Source organism: Phragmites australis, chromosome 19 (genome assembly GCF_958298935.1).
Source record: "Phragmites australis chromosome 19, lpPhrAust1.1, whole genome shotgun sequence".
Classification (NCBI taxonomy): Eukaryota; Viridiplantae; Streptophyta; class Magnoliopsida; order Poales; family Poaceae; genus Phragmites; species Phragmites australis.
The window spans coordinates 19,180,062-19,200,257 of NC_084939.1; the positions used below are offsets into that span (position 1 = coordinate 19,180,062).

The following is a 20,196-nucleotide window of genomic DNA, read 5'->3' on the forward strand; positions in this document are numbered from 1 at the left end:
CACATGCCGGTCTAATGGTAAGGCGAGCCAAATACCTTCACAGATGTGGCTTTTTGGGCTTGAACATCGACGGTGTGAGTGGGAGGGCTTGTAGTGGTACTAGTTTGCTCTGGGAGTAGTTCTAGTACTGTCGCGCCGAACGATGCATGATCCAAACGGTTGGGGCTGGTTGGGAAAGGTTGTCACGAGTACCCCCTTGTGTGCACTTCAGCTAGTGGCACAAGCCGAATGGTCCTTGTGTTGTGTGGGTCCAAGAGTATCCCCCTGTAGGGTGTATAAACAGTTCGAACTACCCCGCTCTCGGTCATGAGCATGCTTCTGTCCATCTGCATTGGTCATAGAGTTTCGAGTATGGTTTGTGGTTTAGTATGAGGGAAATGGTGATGTTGATTCTTGTTACTTATTTATATACATTTTGCTTACAGTTACTTTTGTTCAGTTGTTAGTTGCAGGGCAGTTTTCATATGTTTTGGTAGAATTTCAGTCGCTCACACATATGTCTAGGATGCTTAGTGCTTATGTTTTACTTGACCTGTGGTTCATCCTTGATAATGATCAATGCATAATCCTTGGAGTTGAGCTATGTATATGTGCTCTATATGGTTTAAGTCTTGCGAGTATCTTCGTACTCATGCCTGTGCTTTCAGGTACTCCTGTGGCTGGAGAAAGGCTATTTTTGGCTACTTCGTGCCTGCCGATCAGGGTGATGGGCAAGAGCAGTGCATCCTACTTTGAAGGTGGCGTTTTTTGAGACGGTGCCTAAGGGCATGTGGCACCATTCTCTTTTGTTGTCTCTAAGTTTAACTTTCTGCTACATAGTTCTTTTGTGGTTAGGAGTTGAGGGGTTTTGTCTCCTCCTAGCTCGTTTTTATTGTAAATTATTGAAATCATTTGCATGCTTAATACTTGTAATAAAAACGTTTATTACTCATTCTTTATTAAGCTATGTTGTGATGTACATATTAGAAGGCATGTGTTCCGATCCTTGGGCACAAAACACATGCCGGGACTACCAGGATGATATTCTGGTTAATCATCGAGGTTGTGATTATGAATAATGATTCTCCTGGTGATTAATTAGAATATTATTTAGATGGTTCCTCACAGTACACCGGAGGATCAACGGCTAATGACAGTTGGCACAGTTATTTCTGGAATTTCTACTCTCCGGATTGTCCGGTGTGTGAGAGATGGTACTTACCGGATCATCTGGTGCTAACAGAAAAAAGTGGGTGGTTAGTCAATGACTAAATTTGGATCTTTATCCTATAAATACTCTATCTAGTTTGATCGTGTAGTATGAATGATATGGTGTACTTCAATTCACCAAAAAGGGGAAGATTGTAGCATCTAGGGCCCTAGGTAAGTGGTAAGTGTTTCGGTGATTAATGACAACCATATCATTGTGACTAATAAGTGTGTTTTGAAGGGTATCAAAAATTTTAGTTCACAATAATGATTGTCCCGTGTTACTTCAATGGTCATCGAGTGAGTACCCATGAGGATCAACAGCTAATGATAGCTGGCACAGTTATCTCTAGAGTTTCTACTCACCGAATTGTCTGGTCTATATGAGATGGTACTTACCAGATTATCCGGTGCTAACAAAAAAAGTGGGTGGTTAGGCAACGGCTAAATTTAGATATCTAGCCTATAAATACTCCCTCACTTGGTTTCATTTGTCTCTCTAGGAACCCAGAGGAGTTCATACACTGTGTGTGTCATCAAGAAGCAAGGTAGATCACTTAAGTTGATTTCCAAGTCCCTAATTGAAAGTTAAGGACTTCATTAATGCTTGAAGAGTAGCAAGTATGCATCCATCTGTAGTGTAGGCTTGATCTTGGTCAACTGAAGCTATTGGCCAATTACTCATGGTGGTTGGCAATACCTAGTCGGTCTTTGGTGATTGGAGGTGTCTCGGTGAGCTCTTGGAGTTTTTATGGAAGCCCCAGGAAGAGCTATGTGTTTAGTTTGATGCTCATCAATCCGGAGATGAAGAAGTGGCAATCATGAGTGAGAACTTGAGACTTCGTGACACAAGGGGGAGCGATATACTTTGTGGATTCTCCAACAAGGACTAGGGAGGAGTGCCAACTCCTCGATACCTTGGGAAAAAAATTGGTGTTCTCTTGTCCATGTCCTTACTTTCTTGCATTTACATTTGAGCATTTTACTTCTTGTAAGCTTTTTTTTTTCCGCATTTACTTTGTGTTCTAGCTTGCTTATTTTTTGTGCTTCCATCTAGTTTGATTGTGTAGTCATATTTCAATTTATCTAGGCTAAGGTTGCTACTTGTTCTAGATTTTGGTAGGAGTAAATTATTTTAGTAGCTCAATTCACCCCCTCTTGGGCCATTCAATCCTTTCACCATTGGGCGTTGTTACGAGATAAGGAGTAGGCATGACTTGAATAGCAAAAGAATGGTCGTGGCACAACTCCGCTTGACAAAAGAATGAGAAGCCCCATAATTGAACAGCACTGTCACCGGGTGAGAGTTGATGTGAAGCGTGCTTAAGAGCACACCAATCTCCTCTTGAGCTTCCTTAAAGGTAATGATATTGATATTTTTCATGCTTCAGAGCTGGAATCCTCTATGCCCCATCAGGTGATGGCATAATTGGGTTATTTATCACACCGTCTTATTTTGGATAGCGACACCACTTGGCAAGGTGTCCAACTTGGCCGCAATTGAAGCATGGACCCCCTTTTCCACGATCTGAACTGCTTCTTTAACTCTTTGCGGCTCCTTGTGATTGCTTTTGGGAAGGAGAAAAATGGGCCAAACATATGGATTGTGGAGACACCATGGTCATAGCATGAGATAGAAGTGACGGTTTTGTGCATGGGGGTTGCTCAATGTCACCCTCAAAAAACTGTGCATCCCTCTTGCATTTCTTCATCTTATACTCCACCATGATCTACTTGCTCACCATCATGTTGAAATCATCAAAGCTACGGGCGGAGAGCTTCTCTTGCATCTCCATCGAAAGCCCATCCATAAAGTTCTCTTGTTTGCATTTGTCGGTGGAGACATATTCAGGTGCATACTAAGCCAGATAGTTGAACTCTTGAACATAATCTATTACAGACTTATCCTCTTGCTTGATATTGAGGAACTCCTACTTCTTGATGTCTCTCATACCCTTAGGCATATAGAAAGCACATAAAGCTGAGTGGAACTCCACCAAGTGATGAGGTGGACAAGGGCTTGCATGGCATGGTAGCTTTGCCACTATACTCCAGCTGCGTCTTGAAGTTGATAGGTGGCATATCAGACTTTGTCATGGTCATCACACCACACAAGAGTAAGCTTCTACTCAATGGTGAAAAACCAATCATCTGCATCACTGGCGTTTTCATTGCAGGTGAAGATAGGAGGTTGAGAACAGAGAAACTGAATGAAACCTCCATGTAGGTCGACTCCACCTCCAATAGGATGGGTCGTATTCTAAGTGATGACCTTGAGAAGACCCAACATCTTTGCCATAGTTGATGGCAGGAGTGGTCCTCCATCACGGGTATCCGAACCTTCCGGGTTGTTCTCACTAACAACACTATGGGTTTTCATCCTATTTGTGACGACAAGATGAAAAACAGGCAGACAACCAATCTCCAACATAGCAAAAAAAAATGAAGTCGGTCGGATCCCAACAAGTGATGCACGCCGAGGCATCATATAATAGGGAGAATGTATGGTCAAAGGTACAATGCAACATAAGCGAACACGTAGCCCAGCTCACAGCCCACAACGCGTTCTGCACTAGTGTCAGCTGTTAAACCACGAGCTTGCGGTCAGACCGCTGGCACCGATGATCAAACTGCTGGAAGGTCTGGCGCCAGCAGCAGCCTTTCCATTGCAATTCCCACACAACGATACTTTTCAACTATGAAAGTGACTCGATCCGACAACCATGATTGCCATCTAGATAAGATCATGAGTATATTACACTTAGAGACATATTATAGCTAATTAATCGTTCCAAAGCTAATAAAAAAGAGGATACACCCCCATTCACTTCTCTTGTCTTCATAATCTTAGGACCACTCGCTTAAAGGCAATCATCCTCAGCCCATTAAGAAGGAGATAAATTAGGAATCAAGAGTAAATATGTTATTGACAAGAAAATGTACGATAAAATCTAAAATAAGGTGAGGAATAAAGTAGAGTAAACACTTAAGACCTAAAGACAGATTTTAGTGGATTGTTTTAGTGATGTTGACATATTTCATTAAACCACATCCTAAGTATTTTAGGTTTACTTTATTAAACTAAACTCTGATATTTCCCACCAATCAGAGAAGAGGAATCATATTTCCCACCAATCATGCTATCTGCCAGATCAAGTGTCCGATCTTGCCGAGGTGGCATGACATGTTCCTTCACTGGAATTTGCAGCAGCGAATATTCTGCCTCAGAAAGTAAACAGCGCTCAAGCCCCTTAAATTAACCCAAATAGCGCCACTAATCAATTAAGAAGTCGCATGGAATGATCAGCAGTCACCATCAAGAGACAAGAATGCACCACATTCAGCAACTAACGATCGAATTGATCGATCCAAGAACCAAATCCATCTTTAATCTGTATAACATCCAACAAGTGATCCCCACTGGTACATCAAGGAACGCAATAATTACAGAGACAAGCGGTAGCAGCAGCTGCCGCTTGGCACATTGCAAGTCGAATAAGAGCCAAGAAAAGCGACGCATCACGGATCAGGAGGCCGCGGCGGCGGCGACTTCGCCGGCGTTGGCGCAGTGGAAGCCGCAGCGGCAGCGGGGACTCTTGGCGAAGTTGCCAAGCGGGAACGACGCGGCGAGCGGGCCGACGAGGAAGCTGAGCTGGTCCCCCGTGCGGTCCACCTCGGTGATGCCGAGCCACATGAACAGCACCTTCACGCTCACGCCCTCCAGGCCCCGGATGGAACCCGTCCGCGCATTCCCTGCGATGCGTCGGTCGTACCGGAGCACGTACCGATCGGCGACGCGGAACTCGCAGCCGCCGTTGCCGGAGAGGAACACCTCAAAGGAGCCGTCGGGGCGGAGCTCGTACCGCTGCACGCCCTCCGGGAGGATGCCTCGGGGGAAGTTGTACCGCTCCAACATCTCATATGCCGTCGGCGTCGTCGAGTTGCCTGAGGCGGCAGAGGCCATGCCGGAGGCCGCGAGGAACACGAGGGCGACGAAGGGGAGGTGGTTGTTCTTGGCCATGTCTGGTGGCTGGGTTTCTTGGCTGCTGAGGCGATGGCTAGCTAGCTTGCTTGCTTTCTTGTCTTGCTTCTTGGAGTGGATTTATTGAGTGCACCAATGGCTAATCTGTCAAATGATGCTGTGATTGCAATAATTACGAGATGGATAAAATTGTTTAAAGAGCAATGGTTTTGACTTGGAACGAACTTATGAATTGTATATTGGAATTGCTTGTGAGAGTGTGTTTCATTTTGTTTATTCTTTCAGCTGCAAATCGACTGTGGAATACTCCCTCCGTTTCGTAATATTTGTCTATGGCCTCGGAAGTATTTGTCTCAAATTATTTGTCCATTGCGGTAACCAAGGGTGCTTTATTGTCTATTTTCCTGTTATGCCCTTGAGTGCATGCATGCATTTACTCTAACACTGGTGAGTTATTTGCTCTCATCCGTGCATTGATTAGGATTAGCATGGTCATCTCTATACATTTTTTCACTCGATTTCAGTATTACTTGGTTTGTACGTAATGGTGAGCGTAGACAAATATTGCGAAACGGAGGGAGTAGTGTAGTTATTTATGGTACCTCACTGGGGACAGAGGGATCAATTTATTTATTAATTTCCTTTGAATATAGAATGCACAAATGTGAGATTGTTTGGCCAAGAGCCCAAGACGCCAACTCCAGTGAGTCCAAAATGAAGCACACAACTCCAGCAAGACTTTATTGCGTGCGCTAATGCTAATCTCCCTGAAGTGCATGATGCTGCGTTAGCAATAATTATTTTATTTACAGAATTGTTTAAAGGTTTGTATTTTGGAATTGCTTGTGTGAGTATGTGTTTCATTTCATTTTTTTTCCTTTCAGCTGCAAATTGACTATGCAATATATATATATTTTTTAGCCCACTATGGACGGATGTGTACACACTACTAAAAAAACTATTTTTAGAGTGAGTCATAACCATTTTCACAGATCCAAAAGAGACTGCCTGTGAAAATCTATTATTACAGGCGGTTACTTAAGTGAACCGTATGTGAAAATAGCTTTTCATAGGCTGCCTCTTTTACAACCACCTATAGTTAGGTAGATGTCCACAGGCGGGACATAAGAACCCGTATGTGGTATGTATTTCATTCAAAAAATACTAAAGAGTATATATTATATTCTCTCCAGATTTCAACATATTTTCAAGATAGATTCCAACATCATAGATTACAATAGCATTTGAATCAACACAGTCTAATATTTAACACAAATACAAAATTATTCACAAGTACAATATTTTACATCACAAGTCAATTTACTTCACAAACTAAATATTCAACACAAGTATTCTTTCATCTCCCACTCACAAAGCCTCAGATGGCTAGCCAAATCGCCTCCAAGATCGAAGAATCTGCCACTCTTGTGGATGACTTCGTGCATGATGAACCGACACATATCACGTTGGATGTTTTAGATATCTTCGTTTTTGAGAGAGGTGTGGGTAGATTCGATCATCCATGCCTGAAATGAAAACACAACTTAAAAAGCTAAAACACTACTGATAACAGAAACATAACCAAATAAAAATGTGCAAGCCAATGATGACTTATATCCTCAGTGTTCGTTGTGTACCTCCCGTTTACCCTAAGAAACTGACAAACATAATATCCACAAGGAAGGATCGATTTTTTAAAAATCTTTGAATATAGATTAAAAAATGCGAAATTGTTTAGTCTAGAACATAGCCAACTCCAGTGAGATGAGTGAAATCTTAATCTGGTCCAAAGTGAAGAAAAGAAAACATGAAATTATTGATAGTTGTCTAGTAATAATATGATGGTTAGGTTTGGCTGGAGGGGGGGCTTTGACTATAAGTCATCAAGTTTTTGGGATTGCCTTTACTAATTATTACCCTGAAAACAATGCTACGATAGCCACGAGACATCACTAAAACAGCGGAAGGCCCGAAGGAAATCAACTCAAGAAAGTTACCAAAAATCAGCCACAAAAACAACTGTGCAGATGACCTGCACTATGCTCCGGATGATCAGCACAATGGTGCAGATGAATTTCCAGGAACTCCGTTTTTTCATATCCTTTCGATCCGGATGATGAGCACCATAGTCATGATGATCCGCACTTCACAAAAACCTTCCATGGGAAGAAATTTGGCTCTGTTGCGCACTTACATAGTCCGGATGATCTGCATGGTGTTCCGGATGATCCGCACTGCATAAAATTGTTGTGCCGCATTTACACAGTCCGGATGTTCCACGCTGTTGTTAGGATGATCTACATTGTATATAAGTTTCTGAACAGCCTCAGGACAAATTCTAAAAATACTCCAAATCAAACCAAATCAACTCCAAGCCTCATGAAACTTGCAGGACATGTGGATAAAAGTTCAGAGACCATTTTCCAAAAAGAATAAACTCCTGATCATGAGAAAGTTTGAAGTTTTTTAGAAAATGATGATTCCAAGGTAGTACCAAAAAGTTAGATTTTGGAGAGCTTATGAAGTGGAATGACTCTAAGTATTTTGCAACATATTCTCACTGGTCAAGAACTCAGAGAAAATAAAGGGAAACAAAAAATCAAGTTTTCACATAAGAGAGAACAACACTGGGCAAACCGATGAAAGTCTCCAATACCAACACTTGAGATAGAGGGTCTAAAACCAAATCATAACTAGACTAACATCCTTGCTCACACAAAAAACTCACCCAAATATGAAATCCAAAGAAAAACTAGAAAACTTACAAAAACTTGCAAGGGAGCTGATAACGAGATTAAATTAGAAAGGGAGGTACAAGAGGTTGGAGACTTGATTTTCCATTCAATTCATAAGATTTTTACAGCCTAGGGTGGACACTATGTGAAAAACAGACAAATAAGATACTATATAAGTGACGAGTCTCTAGGACCCGTCACTAAAGAACTACAACCCGTTACTAAAGAATCTTTAGTGACAGGTCCTACTATAACCCGTCACTTATTTAGCTTAGGGTTGGGACCGGACCATGACCCATCACTAACGAACTATCATCAATGACAAGTCATAAAGTTACCCGTCACTTATGATACTAGTGATGTGTCATAAATACACCAGTCACTAATATATAATACATTAGTGATGTGTTATTTGATCGGTCATCAGTGATAGGTGATATTATGACACATCATTTATGACCTAGCATTAGTGGCGGCTCTCCCTAGGCCAGTTATAACTGACGGGTGATGTTATGACCTGTTACTTATGACCTAGCATAAGTGACGGGTTCTATTATGACCCGTCAATGATTACTCTCCTCTGTTATCTGTTATTAGAGCCGGCTAGCTACTGTGCGCCCAGCAGTTACAGAGAGCCACCTTTGGCGCCAACTTCCTGCAATTTTCTTTGGTTCCGCTAGAGATTCTCTAATATATTGTTGATTTTAAGTTTGAATTATTAATAGGTCTTTGAAGGTTTGCATCTCCTCCTTTCCTCCTCCTTGAACCCTTATTTGGTAGATTTTTGTGCTTTCAATTGTAATTGATCATTTTGCATCTTTATCCAAAATCTTCGTACAAGGGATTTGTATTGATGTTAAATTTGATACTAGATTTGTCTGATCTACTGCGAGATGTCATAGATCTAGTATAATTGTATGGAATTTTTAATTGCATGGTTAATCTTGCAAATAAGGTAATTGTAAATGAAGAATGATTGTTTTTACATTGTAGATGTCAGACAGAAGTTGGATGTGCCGTGAGACTCGGACTTGTCCGGATTCATGAGCGGGGTGAAGTATTTCATGAGTGCTGTGTTGGTAGATATGAAAGATCAGGGTAAAACAAAAATGTATTGTCCATGTCACGATTGTAGGAATGATAAGAAGTTCCCGAACGAGACATTGTACATGCACACTTGGTCATGCTTGGATTTAAATAGAATTATACATGTTGCAACCAACATGGTGAGGAAGGCCTTAACCGAGGAGAAATGGATCGGGGCCTCCATACCGACAATGTGGATCAAGAACTTACATCCAGTGATATGGATAATGATCTCAGGGACGAGGACATATTAAGTTTCAATGATAATGATCTTGTAGATTTTGTGGAGAATGTGGACTATATGGTGCGGGACATTGTGCGGCACAACGAGTATAATAATGGTGAGTTTGTTAAATTCCAGAAATTTGTGCGAGATTCCACGGCACCCCTTATCCTAATTGTAAGTAGAAGTACATGCGGCTATTTGGGGACTTGAAGCTTCTATAGCTGAAGGCAACCTATGGTTGGACTGACAAGAGTTTCGAAGCATTGCTGGATCTGCTAAGGGATATGCTACCAGAGGTGAACTTGGTGCCCTAGGGCGTTTACGACGCGAAGAAGATAATTTGTCATTTAGGACCAGAAATAAAAAAAATACATGCATGTAAGCAGGATTGTATCTTATTCCGTGAAAACTATGTAGAGCTAGATCAATACCCTATTTCTGGAACCCATAAATATAAGTGTAGAATGATGGTGGTGACGGAGATGGAGGCAAGAAAAGTAAAGAGCCTCCTAGGAAGGTGGAGTATTTTCCTGTAATTCCCCGTTTGAAGCGTTTGTTTGCCAACAGAAAGGAGGCATAATTGGTGTGTTGGTATAAGGATGGTTGTAAGAACAAAGCAATGATACGACACCTGTCAGATTCTACTCAGTGGCAAACTATTGATTCCACATTTGATTAATTCACTGAAGAATTGAGAAATATTAGGTTTTCTATGAGCATAGATGGCATGAATCCATTCAGTAGCACCTGTGCTGTTGTATTGTCGATCTACAACCTTCCATCTTGGCTTTGTAAAAAGCGGAAATACATTATGCTGTCGACTTTGATATCAGGACCAAAATGACCTGGCAAAGATATCGATGTGTACCTCAGACCTTTAGTCAATAATCTTAAGAAACTCTTGTCAGAAGGCATCGAGGTTTGGGATCAGTACAAGCAAGAGTACTTTACCATGCATGTGATGTTGTTCATCACCATCAACGATCTGCCAGCATTTCGTACCTTGTCAGGTCAGAGTAAAAGAAAAGGTGAAGCCTGCCCCCATTCCTTAGATGACACATCTAGTTCGAGGTGAACAAATCAATGAAAATAATCTACATATGGCATCGACGTTTCCTTCCCAAGAAGCACCCGTACAGAAACATGGACAAGCAGTTCGATGGCACAAGAGAGAAAGCGCTACCTTCAAGGCATTTCAGCGGGGAAGATGTCCAGAATCAGGTTATGAATATCAATGTTGTCCTTGGCAAGCGAAAATGATCCTCCAAGGATGATGAACAAAGAGGAATGTGAAATAAGAAATCAATACTATTCGAGCTTGAGTATTGGGAAAAATTAGATGTTCACTACTCTATCGACAACATGCATATAAAGAAGAATATCTATAAGAGTCTGATCGATACATTGCTCCAAATAAAGTGAAAAGGAAAGGACCTTGAAGAAATGGGTGCACATAATATGGGTAAAGGAAAACATCTACCCAAGCAGCTATCACGCTCTCCAAGAAGGAGAAAAAAGAATTCTGTGAGTTCTTACACAGTGCAAAGGTTCCCCCAGGCTACTCATCCAATATTACAAGACTTGTTTTGGTGAAAGAGCTAAACATGAATTTCACAATGATGAAGTCCCATGATTGCCATGTGTTGATAATGTCACTGCTTGCAGTAGCTATTAGGACCATCCTCCCAATTAAGGTTCGCGAGGCTATCATGAGCCTATACTTTTTCTTCAATTCAATTGAACAAAAGGTGCTCAATCTAGAGTCACTGGAGGATCTAGAAAAAAGACACTTTGAAACTCTATATATTCTTGAGGTGTATTACCCACCATCCTTTTTCGATATCATTGTACATCTCACTGCTCACCTCGTGAAGGAGATACACTACCTTGGCCATGTGTTCTTACATCACATGTTTCCATATGACAGATTTATGGGTGTTCTCAAGTTGTACGTGCGGAATCGGGCCTTTCCTAAGGGATGCATCATGCAGAGTTATATGACGGAGGAGGCAATGGAGTGGTCTGTTGATTACATTGACCCAAATAACCCAATTGACGTGCCTAAGTCTCACCATCAGGGGAGGCCAGGTGTAGGGGTTCTGGGGAAGATGAGAATAACTCCTGATCCGAACGCATGCGACCAAGCTCATTTCCTTGTGCTGCAACAAATGGACAAATTGTGCCCATATGTCGATGAGCAAAAGCAGATGCTACTTGAAGAGAATCCAGGGCAGACTGAAGCTTGGGTTGTGAGGCAACATATGCAAAGGTTCACCACTTATATCTAAGATCGAATCAGATAATCGAGTACTCCTACTTGTGCTCTAATAAAAAAACTGGCATCAATCCCTATATACACAATTATGATATATCTAGGGTACGATATAAAAGGATACATTTTTTATATGATTACCCAAGATAAGAAGAGCATATACCAGAACAGTGGTGTCCGTATAGATGCTTTTGACAACGACAAGCAGAGGGGCACATACTACAGTCAAATAGAGGAGATCTGGGAGCTGAACTACTTGGGATTCAAGGAAGCCCTGTTTTGGTACTATTGGGTATAGGGGACAAAGGGTGTCACTAATGACAAGTATGGATTCACTAGCGTTGACCTCAAACATGTCGGATACAAGTCAGAACCCTTCATACTTGCTAAAGATGCTCACTAAGTCTTTTATATGACTGACACAACAAAGAAGAAATACTATGTGGTTCTCGCTGGGAAAAGATGCATCATTAGAGTTGCAAATGTCATTGATGAGGAGTTCAATCAATTCAACAAAATCCCCCCTTTTGCTATTGCAATCGTGCCACACCTTTCGCTGACCGAGAAAACTCCATACCTGCACTCCGACCGTAACGAAGAGATCCACGTCAAGAAAGCACAAAAACGATGAATTTGAATTTTAATGTCAAAATTGTAAAATTAATGGTGAATTTGAATTTGTATATATATATATATATATTAAATTTGTAATATTAATATTAAATTTAAATTTTAGATTTCAAGTTATTTAAATTTGTAATATTAATGTCAAATTTGAATTTTAGGTTTCAAGTTATTTGAATTTGTGTTATTAATGTCAAATTTGTAATATTAATGTCAAATTTGTAATAGGTGACGTGTGAAGAGTATGATAGGTGACGGGTGATACTCTTCACCCATCACCTTTTTCTTTTCACTGGATGGTCCGACGCTCTCTTTTTCCTCCTCAGCAAGTCCCTCTGATCTCTTGAAAATTGTCCAACGAGTTCAATACTCTATGGTCTGCTCAAATTGGTCCGGTGTTTGCAACGGATTATCTGGCTGTTGCTAGGTGACGGATGATACTCATCAACTATCACCTTTTATTATCTTCGCCCATCAGTTATTACATGTCATAGGTGACGGATGATACTCATCAACTGTCACCTTTTATTATCTTCGCCCGTCAGTTATTACATGTCATATGTGACGGGTATGTCATATGTGACGGGTGATATTATTCACCCGTCACCTATGACCATACATGTATATATAGTCCCAGCCCTCCGTGTCATTTTGCCCAAGTCCAAGCCTGCCTCTAGCCTCCTCATCCCCAAGATGCCTCTGAGCATCACTACGCCTCTCCGCTGCTCTCACTTGGGTTCACCGCCGCCCCGCTCCACTGAGCCTCTCCACCGAGCTACCCCGCTCCACCGAGCCACTCGCGCTAGGGTTCGTTGCTGCCATGCTTCACCGCACCTCTCCCTCGCACCAGTCCACTGAGCCGCCCCGCTCCACCGAGCTGCCCCACTCTACCACACTTCTCCACCGCCTTGCTCGGTGCCTCACCATTGCCCGGTGTCTGTTCGCCACCTCCGCTAGTTTTTCTGCGCTTGCCTCGTCCGACACCTCTTCACCTTGTGCCTAGCCTTGATCGTCAACTCGTTTCAATGAGTTTCTTTGTGAGTTTTTACCTCCTCTTTTGATCTGAACATTATGGTTGCATGTTTTAATGCTCGATGATGATGAAATACACTGAAATTGGGCTTGTTATCTGAGTACAACAGACAGAACCTATGTAGATCTCTGATAGCTTTGCTAATCTAGGTAGTTTCTGCGGGTTGTGCTTTTGGACTCTCTGGTAAGTCCATGTAAACCGAGTTTTGGGACTCTGTTGTTTCTCTGTGCACTACGTATTTGTAACACCCTAAATTTTTTATTTTCACAATACTTTAAAATTTTGCTAGAATTAAATAGGAGTTGTAGATTTTGTTCAATTTAGAAGGAAATTAATTTCTAAATTTAATTTGCCATAGGTTATATCTAAGTTTGATGCATTGATGCTGTAGTAGTTGCAATAGGCTTTTATGGGTGGAAAATGTTTGCAAAAAGTTCGCTAGAAGGCACTCGTTTTAAATCTCTTATGAAAATGGTTCAGAAATAAAATAAAAAGAATTTCCTAAATTCCTAAACCTAACTGGGCCAATTTCCTTCCCAAAGCCCGGCCCAAAATCTACATCTTTCTGTCCCTCTCTCCCCTCCCGGGCCGCCCTTTCCCTCCCTCTCCTTGTTGGTCTGGCCCGGCAACTTCCCCGCCCCCCTCTTCCACGCTCTGGGACGAGTCGTCCTGCCCCGTGTCTAAGCCGATCATCTCCCGCATCGAGCGACCTCCCTCTCCCACCCCATGTCTCTGCCATGTGGACCCGAGCTGAGCTGCGTCGCAGCCGAGCCACTCCGCTCAGCTCCCCTTCTTCCTCCTCTCTCTGTTGATTCCGCCCTCAAATCCCGTTAGAGATTCAAAATCCGATCACCTCCCCAAGCCGTTTCTCACCGAATCAATACCATGCCTCTGATCCTCGCCTCTCCATTACGTGCCTCATGAAACCACCTGGGTCCCCCTCCTCTCTTTCCTTCTCTTTTACTCCGAATTATGGCATGTGGTCGCCGGTTTGGAAATGGCTCTGGCCATGCCGCACTTCCTCCCCGAGCTCCCTTCTCCCTATTTAAGCCCAGCCAGAGCACCATGCACACGTTCTCCACCTTGTCTGACTGCTCTTGCCTTCTCTTCTCACTCTTACACCGTCGTTGTGCTTCTTCGTCCCTGCCTCTGGTGAGACCTCCGCCACCACATTTTTCTTAGCAACTGAGCTATATTTGACCCCCTTTCCCGTTTCTCCCCTCTATGGTCAATGGTGGATCTCCTGTCGCTCCTCGATATCGCCTGAGCCCCGCAGCACCATCTTTGTTGAGCGCCGTTGACCTCCACCGCCGTTCTCCATCGCACGCCATCTCCAAGTGCTTCCCGACCATTGAGACCCCTCAGTAAAGACCCCCAAGCACTTCTCATCCTTTTGCGGTAGATCCCGTCGAGTTCCATGGTCAGACGTGCTTGTTAGTGTGTCTTCAGCGTGCTTCTGGTGAGGTCAGTGGCGGCACTGCCATCCCAAGCTGTTGGCGGTGGATAGAAGACCGCGAAGCTCTAGCAGCCATCCAATCTTGATCGTGTGGCTCAGATCGCATACTCCTTCCACTCATGTGTGTAATCAGTCCACCGTGGACCATGGACTGGCCCTCAAGCCATGGTCCATGGGTCCATAGACCTTTTCCTTGAGTTTTCAATAGAAAAAATTCCGTTTTGATTTATGATGTCATAAATAAGATTTTCATTATAAAAACAAATCAGTTTATTTTCGGAAATCAAGTAAAATTTGCAGAAAAGCCCCTGAACTTCAAAAGCTTACAACTTTTTGCTCGTAGATTTGATTTAAGCGATTTTCACGCTCAAATTCTCATAGTGGTGTGCAGAATCGTTTTATAGGGTTTTTACCTAGTTTTAGTACTATTTTGTGTACTGTTCTCAGTAGTTTCCTTGTATGCTTTTTTGGTGTGTCATTAGAAGGTGATTAGTTTGGGAATCTGCAAGATCAAGTTTTTTAAGACTTCGAGCAACCCTCATTGCATGCTATTTTAGGATATTTATGCAATTTTTTATCATTCATTGCATGCTTGTCTAAATTGGAATCTCATGTTAGGGTTTACTGGATTCTGTATGATTATCCTTATCGCCGTTAGATGAATCATGGGTAATGATGAGTAGTTATGCTAGTGCTGTCATAGTTGGGTAAATGTTAATCTTGACTAATGTCTATGCAGCAAGAACCTGGTATGATAATTTTGTAGCAACATGGTATAGGGATCCTAATAGGAAGTTTGTGTGATGATGGTGCGGGAATGCACGTGTGCAGGTAATGCATAGTTGGTTTGTGGTTATTCCTGTGTGGGATCATAAGGAACGGTTCTTGAAGCATGTAACCCGGCAAAACTTCACAACCACGTAACCCGGCAAAACTTCACAACCACGAGGCTTATATGGGTATGGCCTGGCCAATTAATTAGCCACCCCTCTGATTCTGTGGGCACTAGTGGACGGTTGTGTGGCACAAGAGGGGGCTTCTGCAGTGATGGAATCACTGTTAGCGGTGAAACCTCAGTGGGTGCCTACAAGTTGGTGGGAGATTTATAAAGGCCTTGTAGTGAGACCCCGAATCCACACCCCGGAAGTGTGAAGCAACACGAGAATCACGACTCATGGGGAAAGCTGTGCAAACTCCACAGAGTGTCAAACTGATCGATCAGCCATGCTCATGGTCAAGAGCGGCTTGTACTTCCTCTTGATTAGTTGGGATCAGGGTTTTGGTATGGTTGGGTAGCTAGGTAATGGAATTACCTGGTGAGTCTTGGTAGTCGTATGGAATCCAATGAGTCATTGCTTCTTGATATTGTTGTGTCTTCATACTTAGTAAATATGATGCATGTTGTTGAAGTCATAGATTAAGGTTGCTTAGTGCCATTAACCAGTGTCTAACCTTTCCTTGATTTAAGCCTTATCATACTTTTCTACACTTGCGAAGTACATTATTGTACTCACACCCGTTGTACCTTTCCTGCATCCGTCTGCTGTTCAGAAGCCGTCAATGAAGTAGCATCCTTCGATGAAGATGACTTTGACCCAGAGCTCCTGTTCTAGGCTGGTGTGCCCCCAGTTGGCACCTGTGGAAGATGGAAGACCCTCTGGCGCTGTAGTTTACCTTTTTGCTGTGCTTTTCTTCTAGACCCTCAGGTCCTTTTGTAATCAGTTATGATAATATTGTAATCGTGGCACTGTGATGATACACGGATGATGTAACACATACATGAAACTTGATCCTAGCATACATGTGGTTGTATCTGGTTTTGTTCCTTTAAAATTGGGTGTCACACTATTAGCCTAGATTCCTAGATTAGGTGCTGTTATAATGGTTGGAGTTGTAGAAGTTGATGGTTTATTCATTACTTGCTCTTTTAGTGTGCTGCTCTGTTAATTTCAGTTTCTACAGGAATTTTTTTCTTTCTTTAATTCTGAATTAGCACAACAACCCTATCCAGGAAGGTTTGTTAAGTTTTAGAGAATGTTTGTCAGGTTATGTATCTACGTGTGATCTTAGTTTCATGCCCAATTATTGATATGTCAAATGATTAGTTAGTGTCATGCCTGGTTTTTCAAAAGAATAACCAGGTGCATTCCACATGTATGCTAGGATCAGTTTCATCATACATGCGATGACACATTAGTGATATACAATTCTATATCGAACAAAAAACAACTTTATTGAAAAGATTACAAGAGTTTTTAAACAACAGCGAAAGAACAAGAGGAAACTCCAACAAAAGCTTCAAGGCAGACTATAGGCAATCAACTGGGGACAACACGACCTATGACACTCCATCTTCATTGTTGTCTTCATCTTCCTTAATCTCCATATAGTCTTCTATAACTGAGCAGCATTTAATGAAACAACAAGTGTGAGTATATAATGTACTCCGCAGGTGTAGGAAAGTATAACATGTGGGCTTAAGTCAAGAAAAGGCATTTAATGAAACAACAAGTGTGAGTATATAATGTACTCCGCAGGTGTAGGAAAGTATAACATGTGGGCTTAAGTCAAGAAAAGGTTAGACACTGGTTTACTTCACTACTTAACTTATAACTCCAAGAAATATACATCCTATTTACTAAGTGTGAAGACACAACTTAAACAAGAAGAACAACTCATCGGATTCCATCCAACTACCAAACTCACCAAATATTCCATATCCGGATACCAAACTCACTAGGTAATCCTATTACCAGGCTACCTGACCATCCATACCAGAACCCTGATCCCAACTAATCAAGAAGAAGTCCAAGCCCACTCTTGACCGTGATCACAGCTGATTGATTAGTTTGATATTCTGCAGAGTTTGCACACTTTACCCACGAGTTGTGATTTCATCACCTGCATTACCAGGTGACAGTCTCCATATTACCGTGCTAATCAAGCACTTGCACACTTCCTATGGTGTGCTACAAAGAGATCACTACAAGGCCTTTACAAAGCTCCCACCGATTCATAGGCACCCACTGAGGTTTCACTATTAACATACGATTCTATTGCTACAGAAGCCTCCTCTTGTGCCCCTCAACCATTCACTGGTGTCCATAGAATCGGAGGGGTGGCTAATTAATTGGCTAGGCTATACCCATATAGGCCTTGTGGTTGCGCTATTTAGTGGGGTTACATACTTCAAAAACCGGTCCTTAGGGCCCCACACAGGAACATACACATTCCCACCGTACAACACAACACATGCGCCTTCTTACACCATCCTCAAACAAACCATCCTGTTAGGATTCCTATACCATGTTGCTACCAAATATTACCACGCCTGATTCATGTTGCATAAACATTAGTCAATTTTAACTCATAACCCAACCATGGTAGCGACTAGCATATCTACCCTTTATTTCCCATGACTTCAATGATGACAAGGATAATTAGACAATTGTTAGTAAACCATATTCATAAGTTTCCAATTTAGACAAGCATGCATGAAGGATAAACAACTACCATAAAACCCTAAGTTTGGTGCAAAATGAGCAAGAACACTTGCCTGGCTGCTACTCGGTTATCTTCGTAAACTCGATTCTGGCATATCTTGAAGTCTCGACCTTATAGCTCATCGAATCTCTAGAAACACCATATTCTACTCACAAGATCTACCAACAAAAGAGAAAGCACAAAACAACTAAGAAACAATACACCAAATAGAGACGACACATTATAAAAACACTATGGTTGGATAGGGTACGATTTTAGAAGAAATTGGGCATAAGAACTGCTTAAATCAGAGTTCAAAAGGAGGAGAATAGGCTTCAGAAGATTAAATTAGGGTTAAAAGGAAAAAGAAAATAGAATATTCCCTGGGAATATCCTTGATGAATTTATGACATTATTTTCTGAAGGAAAACCCCAACTATAGCGACGGCATGATATCGGCAGGCAAAGGAATAAAATACTTGACACTTGCGACGATGTGACAGTGGCGCAAGGAAATATGGGGTTTGCTAGAAAAGGTGTGAAAGGACGTCCGAGAATATTAGCGCGCGATATCCAATATAATTCTAGCATTTTTTTTAACACCTCGAATCCATAGTGTATATGTAATGACATGTGGGCCCTACATGTCGAAACATTCTAATATGGATTCCATTGTTAAAACAATACTTAGAGATTATATAGTCTGACATGACCAATTTTGATAGACTGGCATGAACAATTATGAACCGCTGGAACTTGTTGAATTGGATGATAGTATAAAATGGTATTCAAATTTAGAAGAAACTCGCTGAACAAGATTTGAGATGATGAACTCTAGTTGAATTATAAGAGCTGGAGCATGATTGACTATAGAAGGCAAGGGCTAACATGTAAACATCCTAAACAAGAGATAAGGATAGAAATAACTGATCTCTAGAGGGGTTATTTGGGATTCTCACCAAGAGAGAGAGATCAGAGAGCAGATCAGGGGAGTTTGGCATGGAGGAGTTGTTCGATGGTGGGCTCTCAGCGTCGCCGATGGGGAAAAGGCGCGAGGTTGATTGAGATGGTGCAGACGGAGTCACTGCGCAGCCATGAACTAATGGAGGGCTCAGTTTGACCTGAGGTACAGAAGGACACGCATACCGGCGAGCTGAAGGCGGTAAGGTACACGATTAGATGGCGATGGCGACGATGATCACTGATGTTGATATTGGGTAGCAATGGTGTTTCAACAAATCAAGGAGAGCATGGTGTAGAACACGGGAAGACATGCTTGGTTTTATAGTTTGTCTTGGGTAGAGAGGTTCCGAGATAGTGGCAAAACAACAACAAATGCTCCCAAGTTCAGTGATGACCACGCACAGACACAACGAAGAAGACGCGCACGTTCCCAGAGATTGGCTGTGATATTCAAGAAATGGTTTGAATAGAAGGTTTTGATATTTCTTAGAACACGTCTTGACAAGGCAGAACAGCCGGGCACTAACGAGAGTAGGAGATCAAGCGACGGAGGCTTCGGATAATAGTGCCGGGATTGAGGCTCACATTCCAGATATAATGCTGCAGATCTAGGTGCGTCGTCGTGGGGTTGAGTAGAAAACGTGATTCAACATGCTATGACATGCTTGGCGCATCAAGACGGCTGCTGGACTGATGGGGAACGTAGATACATTCTGGGTGCACGCGCAAAACACACTAGACAAGGGGGCAACGGCGCATTGATCACAAATCATCGGAGTTGATGCACTTCTAACCGAACTGCTTTTAGGGATTGTTGAGGATAACCAGGGGCACATCTCAGTGAAAGAGAATGGTCATTGGAGCTCTGGTTCACCGGAGAACGCGGCTGACATTCTAGGTGCGCAGGATGTGTGCAGGCACTGGGCAGTAGGCATTGCGACGTCGAGAACGGGAGCTCTATTGCAACTTTGTACAAACAGATTTTGGGAGGATGTATAGGATTAGCAGGGGCACGTCTTGGCCAAAGGACTCATGGATTATAGTGCAAGTTCACTTGGGAATGTGATTTGAACCCGTGCAGCACGAGCAGAACCTGTCCAGACTTGGGCAACGGCACGATGATCATGATCCCGGTGGCGTCGGTGCTC

The 20,196-nt window shown here is 42.4% G+C and overlaps 1 protein-coding gene across 1 annotated transcript; it reads right to left on the reverse strand.

Moving 5' to 3' along the window:
* Positions 1–4,543: 4,543 nt before the first annotated feature.
* Positions 4,544–5,345, reverse strand: LOC133900685 (uncharacterized). The gene has a single exon (XM_062341896.1). The coding sequence runs from the start codon at positions 5,207–5,209 to the stop codon at positions 4,715–4,717; it is 495 nt and encodes a 164-aa protein (XP_062197880.1). The 5' UTR covers positions 5,210–5,345; the 3' UTR covers positions 4,544–4,714.
* Positions 5,346–20,196: the final 14,851 nt, after the last annotated feature.